Source organism: Wasmannia auropunctata, unplaced genomic scaffold (genome assembly GCF_000956235.1).
Source record: "Wasmannia auropunctata unplaced genomic scaffold, wasmannia.A_1.0 LD336090.1, whole genome shotgun sequence".
NCBI lineage: Eukaryota > Metazoa > Arthropoda > Insecta > Hymenoptera > Formicidae > Wasmannia > Wasmannia auropunctata.
In genome coordinates, this window is record NW_012026800.1 from 1,933,751 (window position 1) to 1,949,563 (window position 15,813).

At 43.4% G+C, this 15,813-nt stretch overlaps 1 protein-coding gene across 1 annotated transcript in view; it reads left to right on the forward strand.

The window, feature by feature from the left end:
- The first annotated feature begins 15,229 nt into the window (after window positions 1–15,229).
- LOC105447876 (amyloid beta A4 precursor protein-binding family B member 2-like) overlaps window positions 15,230–15,813 on the forward strand; it is a 108,183-nt gene continuing 107,599 nt past the window's right edge. Inside the window, exon 1 of the mRNA XM_011686134.1 lies at window positions 15,230–15,530. Coding sequence (XP_011684436.1) covers window positions 15,230–15,530 — 301 coding nt within the window. The remainder of the gene's footprint in view (window positions 15,531–15,813) is intronic.

The following is a 15,813-nucleotide window of genomic DNA, read 5'->3' on the forward strand; positions in this document are numbered from 1 at the left end:
AGGAGAGTATTTACGATCGCAAGCTTTCCATCCGTGCCGTCTCTCCGTCCAGTTATTGGAAAATCGGTAATGCTTCGCGTAATTACTGCGAGACGGGAAAGAAGTCGCGATACCGATTAGAACGCTCAATGAATTTTTCGAGAGCCGCACCAAAACATCAGAGCAGAAGCGGACTCTGCCAACTCTGTTTCTCCTTAAACCTCCAATTTTCTCTTTTCTTACTTTTCGCTTTGCGAAATCGCCAAACTTCTCTTACCGTAAAAATATAAAGGAACCTGACTCGAAACTATCGAAGTGTTCGATTTTCTTTATCTTCGAGTGTTTGATCTTTCAAAAGAATGTGCGTAATTGCCTCTTGAACGTTTACAGTTGAGATAATTAAACATTTATTCATAAAAATGAAATGAAAGTGAGAAAAAATTGATTCAAGCGCAGAATCCATGGCAAAGAAGCGACACTTTGCTGCATAAGGAAAATAAAATTTATTTGCCATCTGAGAACGTATTTTAAAATAAATTACCTGAACTTAAAAAGAGATATGAGACATAATCATAATTCGATGCAGAAAATATAGTTAAAATGTATATTATTCAATATCATACATGACTTATTTAAAAGTTTCTGTAGCAGGGAATCTAAAGGGAATCACATACATATCTCTTCTGGCAGAGGAAAAAATAACGCTTTAGCCGATAAAATAAACTGTGTAAGAGAATCGTAGCACTTTTTTTGTGCAGGACAGTCGCTTTTTTAAACTTCGCGAACAATACGGCTGGCGAATTCGGCGCTTTTGCCGTGCGACGCGGATTAACCTCGTTTACTGCCCCGTCGTATTAATAAAGGGACGGTGTAAAACCGGCGGATTATAAAACTGTCCGCGACGGATTTGCAGGCGGCCGCGATTATTGCAGCCCGGTAGCGCGCTTTTATGTGGGAGTAAGGCGTCATCGCGCGGCCATTTCTGCAAAACCGCCTTTGCACTCGACTGTTCGGTCTAATTATCGTGGTCTGTGAATAAAGACGTATACATTTACGGAAATAGGTTGGATGGAATAAAGTCTGCAGGAAATGAGCAATAAGGCGTACTTTAAATAATAAATAGACGTGAGGAAATCACGTTTTTGTTTCTTTCATACGAGAACATTAATCTGCTTTAATCTCGTATTACATAAAATTGACGTGTCACATTTAGCACTGTCTAATGTTGAAAATTATACAATGACCATGTCCGGTGTGCGTTAAACATGGACTGCGAATGCGAACAGTTGCTGTTGCATTTGAATATATTAATCCGTTGTGTTCAACTTTTCCGGCTACGTTCGCCGTAGCTCTAATGAGGTAGCCGATGTATTAATACGTAATGAATTGGATAGACCGCAACCAATTAATATAATCACAAGTCCAGATCGATTAGTTACATAATTAATAAATTCATCTCCAAATTATCCGCCTCAATGGCTTTTCGTAACAAGCGACTGAGAGAAAGAGAGAGAGAGAGAGAGAGAGAGAGAAATTATAGATTGCGCGTTAACATAATTTTTAAATAATTTCTTTCCTTCTAATTCCAATTTATGTAAAACGATCTTTCTATTACGACGTATTCAGTTTGTTTCTTTTAATGTAAGAATCTTTTCCTTTGGTGTATCCTCTTTCTCTTTCTGCACGCTGCTGGAAGTTGTACCAAACCTTGAACAGTCGAAATGAAATGGTCTCCATCCTCCTCAACACGATAATTTTGACGAAAGTCCAAATTTTGATGCGGGTATCAGAATGGTGGCTGACAAGAGTCGAGTAAAGAGTATCTCTCATCGGAGCTCCCCCGGGAGTCATCTCGTCGGCGGACCCGCCCGAATTTCTCCAACAATTTCGGGGGAACCTCTTAGCCACGTGGGACACACGGGTACCCGACTTCCCTCCACGTTCTCGTTTTGAGAATCGTAAACTAGAACAAGCCGCCGTGTCCTCTCTGTCTTCTTCGGAGTGTGACGAAGTGCTCTAGAGTCCGCTCTTCTCTCCTTATGTCCGAACTCTCCGTACCTTCCTCTTTCTCTCTTTCTCTCTCGTTGTCTTCTTCTCGCTCTCTATTCCTCCCTGTGCTTTTCACCTGTGATCTCCGTCGGGGGGTTACCTCGATTGTTGCGCAAGGTGGCAAGTTTCCAACATTCCAGCATTAAACACGACTTCCACGTCATTAAGCTCCCGGCATTTATGTCGCGATTTAATTAACACTTATAAACCCGCGACGAGGCTAATATTCGAAGTTATACGCCGCACCGTGCTTGTTAGCCACTCGAATTCGCGAGGCTGTGAATAGTTCGTGCTTGCCATTCTCCGAATGCAGATCTCAATTGATATCTGTCCCAGAACAAGGGGCTCTAAAATTTCATTCACGTCACTTTCGAAATGAATAGCTTGCACAAAGACAGCTCGTACATTTCATTTGATGCAATTTAGATTCCTAATGGCGCGTCCATTATTCGCTTTTATTAGATTTCAAATTTGCGATTCTCGTCGTCGCCGCGCAGCCGAATAATTCACACCTTCCTCTCCTTATTCTCTCCGTCGTATTTCACTCGTACACCGCGTTCCGTCCATTAAAATCTCTAAGTCCGAGAATAAACGTGACGGCGCATCCGAACGATCGGGGAGATCGCTCAATTAGCGAGGCAGTCGTCCGCGTCGTCGCTTATACGCCCGTGGTCTATTATTGGCCGTTGCAAAAACACGGAGCGCATAATCGCGGCGAAAATCGATCCTTTCCCTAACCTAACGCACCTAACGCACGCCGGAAGGGCGCCCTCCCGGCGTGGACACCATCGATTTTCAGACGACAAGAACACACAGCTCGCATGCGAAAGCTCGCTTAGACTCTTGTTTAAGGCGATTATTTAATACGATATGATAGTCGCGCGCGCTCATTACTGATGACTGTGTAGCATTTGCAAGACGGTCAGAAGCTTGCCTTATCTGAAAATAAAGCATTAAAAATACCATGTGTTTACAGAGAAACGCGGTGAGTTATAGAGGGATAAGGAGGAAGAGAGCGAGCGAGAGCGAGACGAGGTCAATTACGATCGAATTCGTGGGTGGGTCAAAGGAAACGCGACGCGGCGGAAACAAAGGTTTAATCTCGAGTTTTATACATATATATATATATATGAACGGGGCGAACGCGTTACTACGACGGCACGGGCGCACAAAAGGTGTTGGGGCTGGACTGCATTTTATCGGATGCGTTTTCACGGGGTGGTCGGTGGCGGTCGGTCGACTGCGCGAGCTTGCGGCCGACAGCATGAATGTTTGATGGAGCGAGCCGGATCGCTTGGAAGTACCGGAGAGAGTTGTCTTTCTCTCTCTCTCTCTCTCTCTCTTCCTTCCTCTCTCGTCCTCTTTCTCGCCGTCCGATATTACCCGCGATAACGTCACTCGTCGATCAAATAAAGGGACCCGGCGCGGCGGTACGGTCAGAGGGGGATGGATAAAGTGACTGACAGGTTACGGGGAGGTTGGAGGCGCACAGGGCCGTGATTCGTTTCCACGGGGGCGCGGGGGATGGCCCTTTCTGCAGGGGTACAAAATCCGGCCGCTCTCTCCCTCTCTCTCTTTCTCTCTCTCACGTTCCTTGAAATCCATGCGAATTTAATTCGCGCATACGCGAATCTACTCCGTGTCGAACGTGCGCGAAGTAACTCTCCCCTATCGATCGTCCGCGCCGTGCTGGGAAACGTGTATTTTCCGTCGCGAATTAAAACGGTTCGCCGCGCGCGCGGTGCTTCGTTACTGTTTACCCTGACCGAGTTTCAGAGTTATTTTTTTTTTTATTCGTTGCACTCTGCACGTGTCGATGTATATGCGTGTGTGATAGAGAGAAACCGATACTCCGGCTGGTCTATCGCCACTCATGACTGCGTCGTTTCATCGTAATTATGTTCTAATTGCCGGAGAGAGAATGTAGCCCCGTGGGCACCTCCGCGTGGGCGCAAGTGCACCGTTCGTCGTTGTTGTCCTGCTTGTAACGAAGATAGCAATTCCGGTATAGTTCACGTGATTATATTTTACGAGAGCATAACAGTGAGAGACATACAGTGGATACATGTAGGATACGTAGCCAATAATTGTCATTTTGTTGTAATAATTTTTATTAAATATATATCGAGGTTATTACAGTTTGAGAGAAGCAAGTGAGAATTTTCTCTTTCTTCCTATATAACGGATAATACAGTGTTTTATAACCACGTCGTGTCTGAGAACGTAATCACTTTGAAAATTCTGTTGACACTCTGATGAAACTAAAAACTTGGGGAAGTTATTTCCTTCAATATTAGAGTCCTTTTATTGCCCCACAAAGTCGCTTCCGTTGGTAATCTTGTACCTCTCTTTTTACGACATCTAAGTCACAGTCTTGCAACAATCTTGTACCTACTCTGAAATTTAAATAAATCACGTTTATCGCATTTTTAAAGGTAGCATCTCGTAAAGGAGAACGGAATTTATCACTGTTACCTCACAAGTTTTTTTTTTATAGAGTGTCATCCCTATTTATTTTTTCTCTTTTACGTCATTTTTTTATTCATGGTTTATTTCCCACGTAATACACGTTGTCTACAATAGACCGCACGCAGCTGCGTAATAAAAGGCAGAAATACTTTGTTACACATTGTCGTCATTGTGCGTGGCATTACACACTGTGCCGCCCGTAAGTTTTAACCCGATAAAAAAAGCGACTCGACTTCCGTCTCTCCGTTAATAGATCCTCCCGCCTCGCACACCCTTGAGAGTTATCCCGAATGCGCCTCCCTCGCGCCTCGCCGCGCCTGGCGACGAGTTGGGCACCACTGGACTGGCGCCAGGTTGGCTGGAACCTGACACGCGATCAATCAACCTGCTGCCTTGTCCCCTGACTGAGTTCACTCGCTTCAGACCTCCTCACCTGAGCTTGAATTCGCATTCCCGACACGATATATGAACCTCTTGCAGCGGAGAGATCGAGGCAGAATTTACGGCTAATCGATCGATTCGCGTGTAAACAATGTATAGCATGAACTTGCAAATTATGCTATAAAGAAGAGTAGAGACAAATATTTTATATGACTACGACGCTGAAAAATAATATTAGGAAAGGTTAAAATATGAAAAAAGAACACTGAGAGAAAAGATATACTACAGTTTAACAAAAACAGAGAATTATTCACAAAAGTCAAGTTTTATTCTAAAATTTTGTTAAAATAGCAAAATATATAATTAAATAAGCAAAATTTGGTATAATTTTTTATTTAACAACACAATTTTATTTGGTTACTCACATTTTGTACACAGTAATATAAAATTGGGTTGCAATTACAAAATAAGTTAGTAAGTTAGTAACTTTTAGTAAGTTCAACAAAATAATGTAATTATTTTGGTAATTTTATTCAATAAATTCAACGAATTAATATCGACATGTTAGTTTAGTTGGTCACATATCAACACATAGTTTTGGTATCAGTAACAAAATTTTGGTTGTTCATACTAAACTTTTCTCTCAGTGAAGAAGATGAAAAATGTAGGAATTATTTGTCTAATGGTTATTATTTACTGAATCAACTTTTATAGAGTCACATAACACTATTGTCGTGAAAGTCGAAATGAGCAAGGTTATATACACATTTCCGTTATTGACGCATCAGAACATTACAGCCGGTATCTTTCCTGGAGCAATATAAAGCACTTGACTGTTTTGTCGAGGAAAATGGAATTTACGTGAAAACAGAAATTTGCACGGGGTACACGAGGATGGCGAGGCTTTATATAGAAGTATTGTTCGATGATGCGTCAAATACATTTGAATTTATATTGGGCACCAGCTATCACCTTTACACAATTGCTTCTCTTCCCCCCCCCCCTTACTCTTCCCCCCTCTTACTCTTCTACTCTTTGCAACTGTCTTCAGCAAACCATGTAAATTCTCATGTAAATTCCCCTTTCGAAGGATAACCTCGACTCACTCGCAAATCCGATTGCCGAGCTATATTGCGGTATCAAAAGCCATTTTCGTGTAGTCCGTGACTCGCGCTGATGCCAGGTATACGCACATCCGACATCACATTGTTTATATTAATTTCATACTTTGCCGTGAAATTCGATACTCTCAGCTTTCAGGGTGATCGTGCGTGTGTGGGTGATGGGTGTATCGATTTTCTCCCATACTACACGAGATCGACGGTGACCTTCCCGCATTGTTTCTCACACGTGTTACGATGCTTTGATATTTTTCCACAAAGTAGCTATTGTTATCAGAGAGAGATTAATTACGCGTTGCTATCGATCCTTCAATATATGTATAGGGCAGTTTTAAAATAATTTGTCTGTCGGCTCCTAATAATTGATCGGTCATCCCGTGAAGTTTGTAGACACGATAGCTATATAGGAACTAAATGATTATTTAATAACGTTCATCGATAAATACAAATCGAACACGTTTAATTGAATTAAATATGACGTTTCCTCTTGAAAGGAATCCTTCCCTCTTTTCAGGGAGAAATGGGGCTCCAGCAGTATCCTTTTTCCTCGTAAAAAATAAATGTCCTCGAGACGTCGTCACTGCTGGCGGAAGACCGTCTCTTGCGCGCGGATAAGGATTAACCACGGAGAGGAGCAGGACAAGAGATCACCGTGTCAGATTATATAAACTGTTCTATCCCGATACCGCAGAGCGCCGTCCGTTGCGTGTCCTGCGGAACCTGCGTCGTCCGCGCCGAGCGAAATCTCATTTGGCCGAAGGGCGTAGGGCGGACGCGAGGACTGTGTGTATACCGTGTACCGGCGCGTATCTAGAGACGGGATAAAATTACGTCGAGTTTGTCGGCTTTACGAGCAAACGCCGGCGACACGTCGACGTGCGGTCGGTGTAACAAGCAGAAACCAGTAAATTACGTCTCGCCTTACCTGGGCCGCGACGCGGTGCGCACACACGACGGGCGGGCTCCATTTTAACTTGGGACGTCCGTACACAACGGCCATCCACGGATGGTTGAAAGTTTAACGACGCGCTCTCGTTGTCCTGACGGAGATGGTATACGGGGAACGAGACTCCTCCGAACGGTGATGTAAAGCGTCCACCGTGAGTAATTATCCCAATTGCAAAAGTTGCGTACCGTCGTTCGAGCGCGCGATAAAAACGCGTTGGTATCGCGAATGCACGACGAGATCGCAAAGGAGAAACAGGGGAAATATTATTACAGGGAGGGAAAAATAAACGTGTGGAAGGAAAAAACAAAGAGCGACGAAAATTGTGTTTCGGCATCGGCAAAACTTTCCAGGGGCGGGATAATAAAAAATCGATAGGGGGTCACAGATTGCGGCAGATCGGTAGCGCTTTCGCGCCGCTCGGAGGAGAAAAGAGAAATATTACGAGACCCTTTTGTTTTACGGAGCGCCTTCGGTAAAGGCACGAAAGGTAAATAGGATCGATTTGCGCGATCGCGCTTGTAAAGTACATGTTAAACAAAAAAATAAAACTACGGTGAATGAGGGAACGGTGATGGCGAGCGAGAATACGCGCGCGTTTTACGAAGCATCAATTTCGAGTGCATTCCATAATTCTCTGCCGAGACACAGAGCCTGTCCATTTTCTCTCTGGAGATATCCGCCAAAAGAATGGGTGGGATCCCGCGCGCGCGGGGGATACGCAGAGGAAAGTAGCCATTTGCATTCAAATCAAAAATCTTAATGACGAGATTCTTGTCGGTGGAGAGCCGACTTCGATTTGGAAGATCCCGTCGGTTCCCTGCGAGCCGAGGGGAAGGCCTTCCCCGCCCCCTAATGTAATCAACGGGGTAGCGAGGGAAGCCCTAGGGTGAAAAATTCGCCCGAGATTTCCGACGGCACGTCCCGTCCACTTTCTTGAGCGATGTCGAATATTCTTGCCTCTCCGCTTTCCGTTATTATTTGTGCGGAATTATAATCCAATGAATTATAACATCATATTCCTTTCTTCACATTGTGATTTATAAATATTTTATTGCCATTAATAATTTTATCACTGCATGTTATATTAAGGAAATTTTGTTATGGGATTGAGATCACACAAAACATGGTAAATTAATGCACGTACGTAAATTGCAAAATAGTATAATAAATTAGAGCTAAATTAACACATCATAATTTCGCTTCAGCAATAATTCACGAATGCGAGGTCGGAGTGAATTAATCCGACAGAGAACAGTTGTAAAACCGCAATTAAAATTTTAAGTTAGATATGACAAGTGGTGGGAAAAATACACATGCAGCAATATTTCTGAATAATTAATTATGTTACATACATACTTCATGTGTACTCTTCGATGGGTGCGATGTAATTTTCGTTAATTCACCAGAAAGCGACGAGTGAATACGATTTATGAATATTAACGTAAACATGTCGCTTCCTGTATTCATTTGGAAATTAATCTGTATACTATTGTGCAGTACTCAAATTTATTAGGAAGGAAGGGAAGCACGATTGAATTACGAGCGCTCGGCTTTATATAATATAATATAACCACTGGATCATAACTTTTTGCAACGATACTTAAAAATCATGAGCTGTTATTTCATTTAATTCATATTTAATCTCTCGCATTTACGAAATTTAACAGCTACTATTTAATTACTAATTGAGTAATTCTTTAGCGTCGACTGAATAAACATCCATTCAATTAAATTCGTCCGTCCATTGTTATCGAATTTTTGTCTCTCCCCGTGATTCCCAATTCGCGAAAAGTGAGCTGATTAAAAATCATTACCAACGCATGTTTGAAATAAAATGCGCGTTAAATCAAATTCCGACCGCTTTGATTAATTGTCCGACGGTCATCGAATATTTCCCCTTTGTCCCACCCTTCCTGCACCGAAAGCGAGGTCCTCTTCTCTTTGCGCGCCAAGTCTCGACAATTTCACTTTGATTATCATCGCGCCTCGTCCTTTCCGTGCTATCGTGCACCAGGAGGATCCAAATGGAATCTATCGTGTAACCCGTGCTGGGTATTGTGGAGGGCTCCAAGGGCGATATCGCCACGATCTATCTGGCTTAGGTTTACCGTTTATAAGCCTTCCCGCGTGGCTCGCGATTTTCCGCAACCAGGTGATATCGACTCCCGCCACCCGAGATTTTCGCAAGTACGGCCGAGATTGCAGCCGGTAACGACGAGGCGACGATGTTTACCCAGACGCCGAAGGGTGGAAACGATCCACCAGGATTCGCGTGTACGTGCTCGAGGACTCCTTACAGTTAAGCCTGCGTTCCTCCGTGTGCGCGATGGTGCCTCAATGTTAATCGTGCGAGTGTTGCGAAAATCGGCGAAAACGTCCACGCCGAATGCACCGTCCCTCTCTCTTTCTCTCTCATCTGCATTGGAATGCGCTGCGATTACTGTTAGTCATCATGTTTTCGGCGCGTTTTCGTGGTAAAGATATCAATTGTACCTATATCTCACTTTTATACTCCGCTTTTCTTCTCCTTTTCTTTTCTGAATTAATTTTTGTTTTTTGAGTTTTTGCTCTTCTGTTCATTATTGTTTTTGTTATATCTTTTAACTTTTATTTTTTATTTATTTTTATCATTCTTATCTTTTATGTGATCTCTCTTGTACTGCTCTTTGTTTTGTCAGTTTTTAAACTCTCTCTTTCTCTCTCTCTCTCTCTCTCTCACTTTCTGCGTACGAATGCGTAGATTAATACATATAAATATTTGAATTTATAGATATTAGCTTTTATCCTCGAAAACAAGTTCAACTCTTTTTTTTCTTTTAATTCTACATGAAGGTACGAATATTTTCTTGTTAATTACTTGACAAGTACCATTTGATTTTATTGTTACGGTAGCATTTCCTAACTTCCGCATACCATCGTGTACGAACTAGAAAATAAATTAGCGTCGTGAAGATTAAACTCGTGAAAATTCACGCAACTATTTAAGTATATTAGGAGAAGCATCCTTCTCAGCTGTAACTTACGTTCCGGCTTTTCGAGATCGATGTGGTCTTGTGTAATATTTTTCAGAAGCATCAAGATTACACGTACGAAAGATATTTCAAGTGAATTGTTTCAGTTAAAATGTCTGAAAATTCAAATTCGCCTTTCACGTAATTTTTCATAGCGCACGAGACCGCTATTCGGAATAGCGCGAGAGTCGCGGTTAATCTGGTGACCGCGCCAAAGCGGTCCACGGGACGTTTCGCGTTTTTCAAATCCCGCGAATCGTGAAATTTTTAGTAGTACCTCGGTACTCGGGCTCTACGAGACCGGCGACTGCGGCTCATAAATCACGGTCCGTTTCGCAGGGTGATTAAGACTGGGTGTTTAAGACCGCTTTATGAACGGCCGCGGCGAGACGGAGCGATATCTCGTGCCGAGCGGTCGTACGTTTCGCAGCGGGCATTCCGGTGAGGCGGGGGGAGGGAGGAGGAGGCTGTTCTAGTTCGGAATAAGCGAGGGGGTGGACGATAACGAGGGTAACCACCACGAGTGGCTCCCGTTTGTCTGCCGCCAGCCCCCCCGCCTGGTCAATGCCTTCATCCACCGCGCGCCACCCCAACAGTCTCTTTGCATTATCCGGAAAGTTGCCAGTATCGGTATCGCGGTATTCCTAGCCGGTCAATCTTGCCTTGGTATAATATAGTGCAATTCTCTGCGCGCGCTGCTCGCGAATTCGGCTTCAGCGTTTGTGCGAATCGCGTGCGAGTAACGAGGGAGGGAATTTTTATCCGGGCGCATCTTTAATCCGGTCTTCTGTGTTAGTAATTAGTACTCTCGCTCCGCGATGGTGAATCAGTTTCGCATCCCATCGTAGCCTCAAGCATTTAATAGATATGCCAGATTAATTAAAAGAAACGGTTTAGCGCAATTTCAGCATTTTCTCTTAATTATAGCTGAAAGAAAATCATGAGATTTCATTTTTCTTATAGCATTTTTTTTCTTTGCTTGTCTTAATTATTGGCTATTTCAGTTTTCGAGAATTTTTACTTTTAATTTTTAATAAAATATTTTTCCATTCTTGCGTAATATATAACAAAACTAAATCACCAATATGATTTTATTTTGACCATATTTTGTGAAATAAGCCGGTACAAGCATGATCACGACGCGCCTCGTGAGGTAAACGAAAAAAAAAAAAACGTACGAACATTAATTGTCACGCGTCGTGCATGGGATGCGTTTCTCCGTTTCGGTGTGCAATACGCGCAAATATCACGATGTATTGACAAGCGGAAATGTATTGCTAATATTTGCGCTTGCCGCTGACGACGCTAACCAATCCGATACTTGTTACGCCGGATTCGAAGCGGCGTATTTAATATTGATGATTGAAAGTTCCGGATTTTACGGCGATTATGTTGTACCGGAAAACATGTATTTAACGGATATTAACAAATATTGAATTGTATTCGACGGAAAACGTATAACACGCGATATATCATGTTTTGCTAGAACTTGATATATCTTTGATGGTATAGCTTTCAGTATCAATTTTGTCTGAAGTGAAACTCGACGGAGCTTTATATGGATACGCGCAATAAGACCGACACGTTCTCAGCTTGTATCTTTTTCGCTCCGTTAAATCACGGGGATGCGGAGCGTTATATCCACGTGCATTCGCGATGCACTTGATGCAATTCGTCAGATCGATCGCCCGGTCCGTGAACCAGAAAATTATGCAGCTTCGATTTCGCGCGGCGACGCCGTCCTGACTGCGATCATTCTCCATGACTCACGGTGGAATCCGAAATGAGGATTGGACTCTTTTCAAATTGGAACTCGCACGAGTATAATATGTTTCGTTACATTCCACGCAGTCAGCGTGTAACATTTTCGTAAAATATACATATAGATCATTATACAGAAAGGAATATCTATAGTGTATACTTTTATATACACGATAGAAAATATATTTTCTCGAAAACATTCTACAAGCCGTATAGCTTTAGAAATGCAAATTTAAATCCGCCACTCCGCTACCTCCTGTTGCTATATTCTTGCTCGCTATATGTTCTGCCCTTTTCAACGGGAAAAATTCTGGATTACGCTGTAATATCGCAAGTAAATTTCTGTCGTACGCCGTATACTTACAAGACGTACATACATGTTTGCTCTGCCCCAAGTAATTTCCGCGGCGGCGGCGGTGACGCGCGCGGAATCCCCGCAGCCTCATAAGCCGCGCGAGCATTATGCCGTAACGAATACTCTCGAAGGATTCCGCGGGATAATTTCGTCCGTGTTTACCGTCCGTGATGCTCGATCTCGCGCGCGGAGGATGAGAACGCGAGCGAGCGAGCGTCGGCGTCGTTTCCCCGTGACGCTACGCCGCTGCGCCGCGCGATGCCGCGAATTCCGATCCGGAATTTCAGGGACGCCGAAGTTCGCGCGGGAATGTCTCGCGACATAATCTCGCGCCGCACGAGACGCGTATAATGTAATCTCGCGTACGTGTACGATGGGAATTCGTGCGTGGGCGATCGGATTAACGGGCGAGATGTTTTCGCTGGCTGCGCGCGTGCGCGCGCGCGCGTATATCGCGCCTCCTGATCCGCCACGCTCGACTCGGCGATGATCCGCGGAGGAAAACGTGTATCTGTGCGCTCAGGAATGTATCTCTCCTGTGCATTGTTGCGTCTCCTTTCGACGTGTACATAGATCTTCTATTATTTCGAAACACGTCATCGTTTTGTAAATAAAATCTCATATTGGAGCTCTTAATTTCTTAATTGATACATTTATTAATAAGAATTAAAATCTTTATCAAATCAAATTAATTATAATTACAGCGAGTGTTTTTTTATGACTGATAATACTGTAAAAGTGTTGAATTATGTATCTCAAGAATATTATTCTTTTCTATAAAATAATCTTTTATAAATATTTTGATTTTGAATTTAGGTTTGCTTATTGCTTTAATTTTAAAGCATTGGTTCATGTCACAGCCTTGTCATATTTTAATTTTTAAATCGCTTTCTCTCTAATTGTAACCAATAAGAACTTTTAATTTATAACGAATGAAAGCGAGAACGGATTTATTTGCGGAGTGGCCTTCAGTCTACCATAAAACCCGTCAGCTCTCACCTGCCATTTATCACCGCGATGTCGGGTGCATCGGGCGCTTATCACAGCCTTGTCGCCATGAGATCACTCGATGCATTCACACCCGCTCTAAACCCTGACGTCATGCACCGCGCCGAGAGGTGGTCGGCTCCACCGGAATGCCTCTCCTCCCATTGGATCACTTCCGGTTTTCCGTCTGTCACGCTCCATTTGCGCCTGTTCAGTGCCGCATCGCCGGTGTCCGCGACCGCTCCGTCCGCGTGTCCTCTCCGAGAATATTCGGCAGTTCCGCGTATCTGTGTCGCGTTTTTCCGTGGAAAAACGTCGTACCCGTCCATCACGAGTCCCCCGTTTTCAGTGTGTGCGTTGGAAAATGGTGCGTGATGAATTTAACCATCTTGGAATATAGCTGTGATATCAAGATGATGCGAATATCGGACGATCTTAAGAACATCTTTCCTTTCGTTTTAAAGAATGTCCGTCTAGATTTTATAAGAAAGGATTTTTAAGTATTAACGTGCAGCATGTTCGTTAGCAATAAAAATTCAGATTGCTTTTTATTCTGCAGGTTTAAAATATTTTAAGTTTAATATCCGTTTAACGTATATATATGAATATTAAAAAATTATATTTATTGAATTCTCCGATTGCTTGCAAATGAAGGTTGCGTAAAAAGACTAAATTCAATTACTTCGAATGGAAATCGATAAATTTCCAGTAAATCTGCGCCGTAATTGAACCAGCAGCTTAGCTCATTTAACTCCGTAGTCATTCAAATCGAATCGTTTCGACGGACCGATTCGCAGCTTGATTGTCCGGACGCCTTCGTTTTCGAACACCCGTTATCTCCCCGGTATCTCGTCGGCACCGCCTTCTCGTTACTCTATTCGGTTCGTGTTTCATCGGGACCTGCCTCGCGTGGGTCGGATTAATTTGCGTATATATTTCACGATAATTGTGCGCATTTGCCCGTCTGCGAGAGATCGTATTGTTCCTCGGTTGTGTTTCGCGTTCGGTATTACCCGACTCTCCCTCCCCTCCCTTCCCGGCTCCTTTGTTACCGAGACCGGACTCGAAATTTCGCGAATATTATTATATCCACGTCGTTCCGCCCGGTTTTCATGTTCGTCCACGGATATTGTATATTCAATGTCGTCGCTACGCGACAACTTCGGCGACGCCGAATCCTGCATCGCAGTGTTAACGACACGATTGTCCTATGATACTTGTGGCCCAGAATAATAAAAGGATACACTTCTACATGCATAACAAAGTTTGATTTTATGAGGCACCTATTAATATGATTTTTCAAAATCTACATTTTATAACATATTGTAATATATTTAATTTCATGATAATCTAATTGTCTTAAAAAAAGAAAGCTGATTAACGTGAACAGTAGTTAAAGTATTTTTTTTTCCTTGATTACGTCAGGCGTGAAAGTTTGCGTCAAAATGGATTTAAATAAATGAATTTAAAGAAAATTTATTTAAATGAAATCTGCAGATTTATTTGAATGAAAGAAAGATGCGTCCTGCATACGAAGTTAGGTTTCATAATACGCCAGTGCTATGCTCACATTTTGCGAAACTTAACTTTCTAAAAAGAAATTAGTTCGCGCGAGCGAATTTATGTCGATACGAAAGTCGTAAGAAATTTCGGAATTATTTAATACTCGAGATAGCAATCAATGTTTCACTATCAACCCGCGTAATACCGGTTGCAATTAATTATTTTCTGGAACAGTCGTTTTTTTCCAGTCAAAATCTTTTCTTTTTAATCTCGTGCTGCATAATCATCTTTGCTGTTGCAATCTTAGTTCACTTCCATTAGTTAAACACAGCTGCTGGTTCTTTTTTTTTTAAATCTAAAAACTCTCGCTTGAGAGGTACTAGGTAAAGCTCAGTCTCTCGACTTTTTCACCGAGAAAAGTCGTGAAAACCCTCTCTACCTTCGCGCCCGCCCTGTCCTATTTCTTACTCTGTTAACCTTTGAAGAACTCGTTGCAAGTTTCGCAATTAATTTCCCCCCCCGTCCTCCTCCGTTCCACGAACTGTCCCGAGCTCTCTCTCTCTCGCGAGGAGTAATCGAAGGCGCTGTGTGTGTGGCTTGCAGATAGCCGACATCGAGGCGGTGCCAAGGTCACGAGGGAGGAGCTGAGGTCATCGCGGCATCTATGTTGTGCGGCGAACTCCTGAACGGTGGCTTCGTCAGTGCCGGAGCGGTACCGGTGGTTCCGTATAGCCTCCCAGGACTCTGGTTACCCGGTTGCCTGCGTGCTACCAGCCCGCGCCTATTGACCTCCCCTTACCTGACCCTGCTGGCCGAGCTCCTGGCCACGGGCCGCCTCGGCTTGCGAGACGATCTCCTGGAGCTGATGGACTTGGCAAAGAGGAGCCATCAGGCTCCCGGCGGCAACGGAGCGCCCGAGCTCGACCTTGATCTCCACGCCGACGACATCGACGAGATCTTCTTGGGTAAGTGCAGTGTTCCCGTATCTCTGTTATTCTTTCACCTAAAAATATACCTACTTCAATGAGGCGACTGAACGGAAATATAACGGCCGTGTGTCCGTCGAATCGAAGCTCTGTCGTAACAGCTAACTAAATCATTCGATACGTTTCAACGTCTCGGATGTCGAAACTGTTATATACAATTGAGAGCAAAGCGAACACACCCATTACATTTTTCCCCGTGTCGAAGGTCTTGCCCGGACTAAAAATATCGGAGGCCGCGCGCATATAACGCGCGATCTTATGG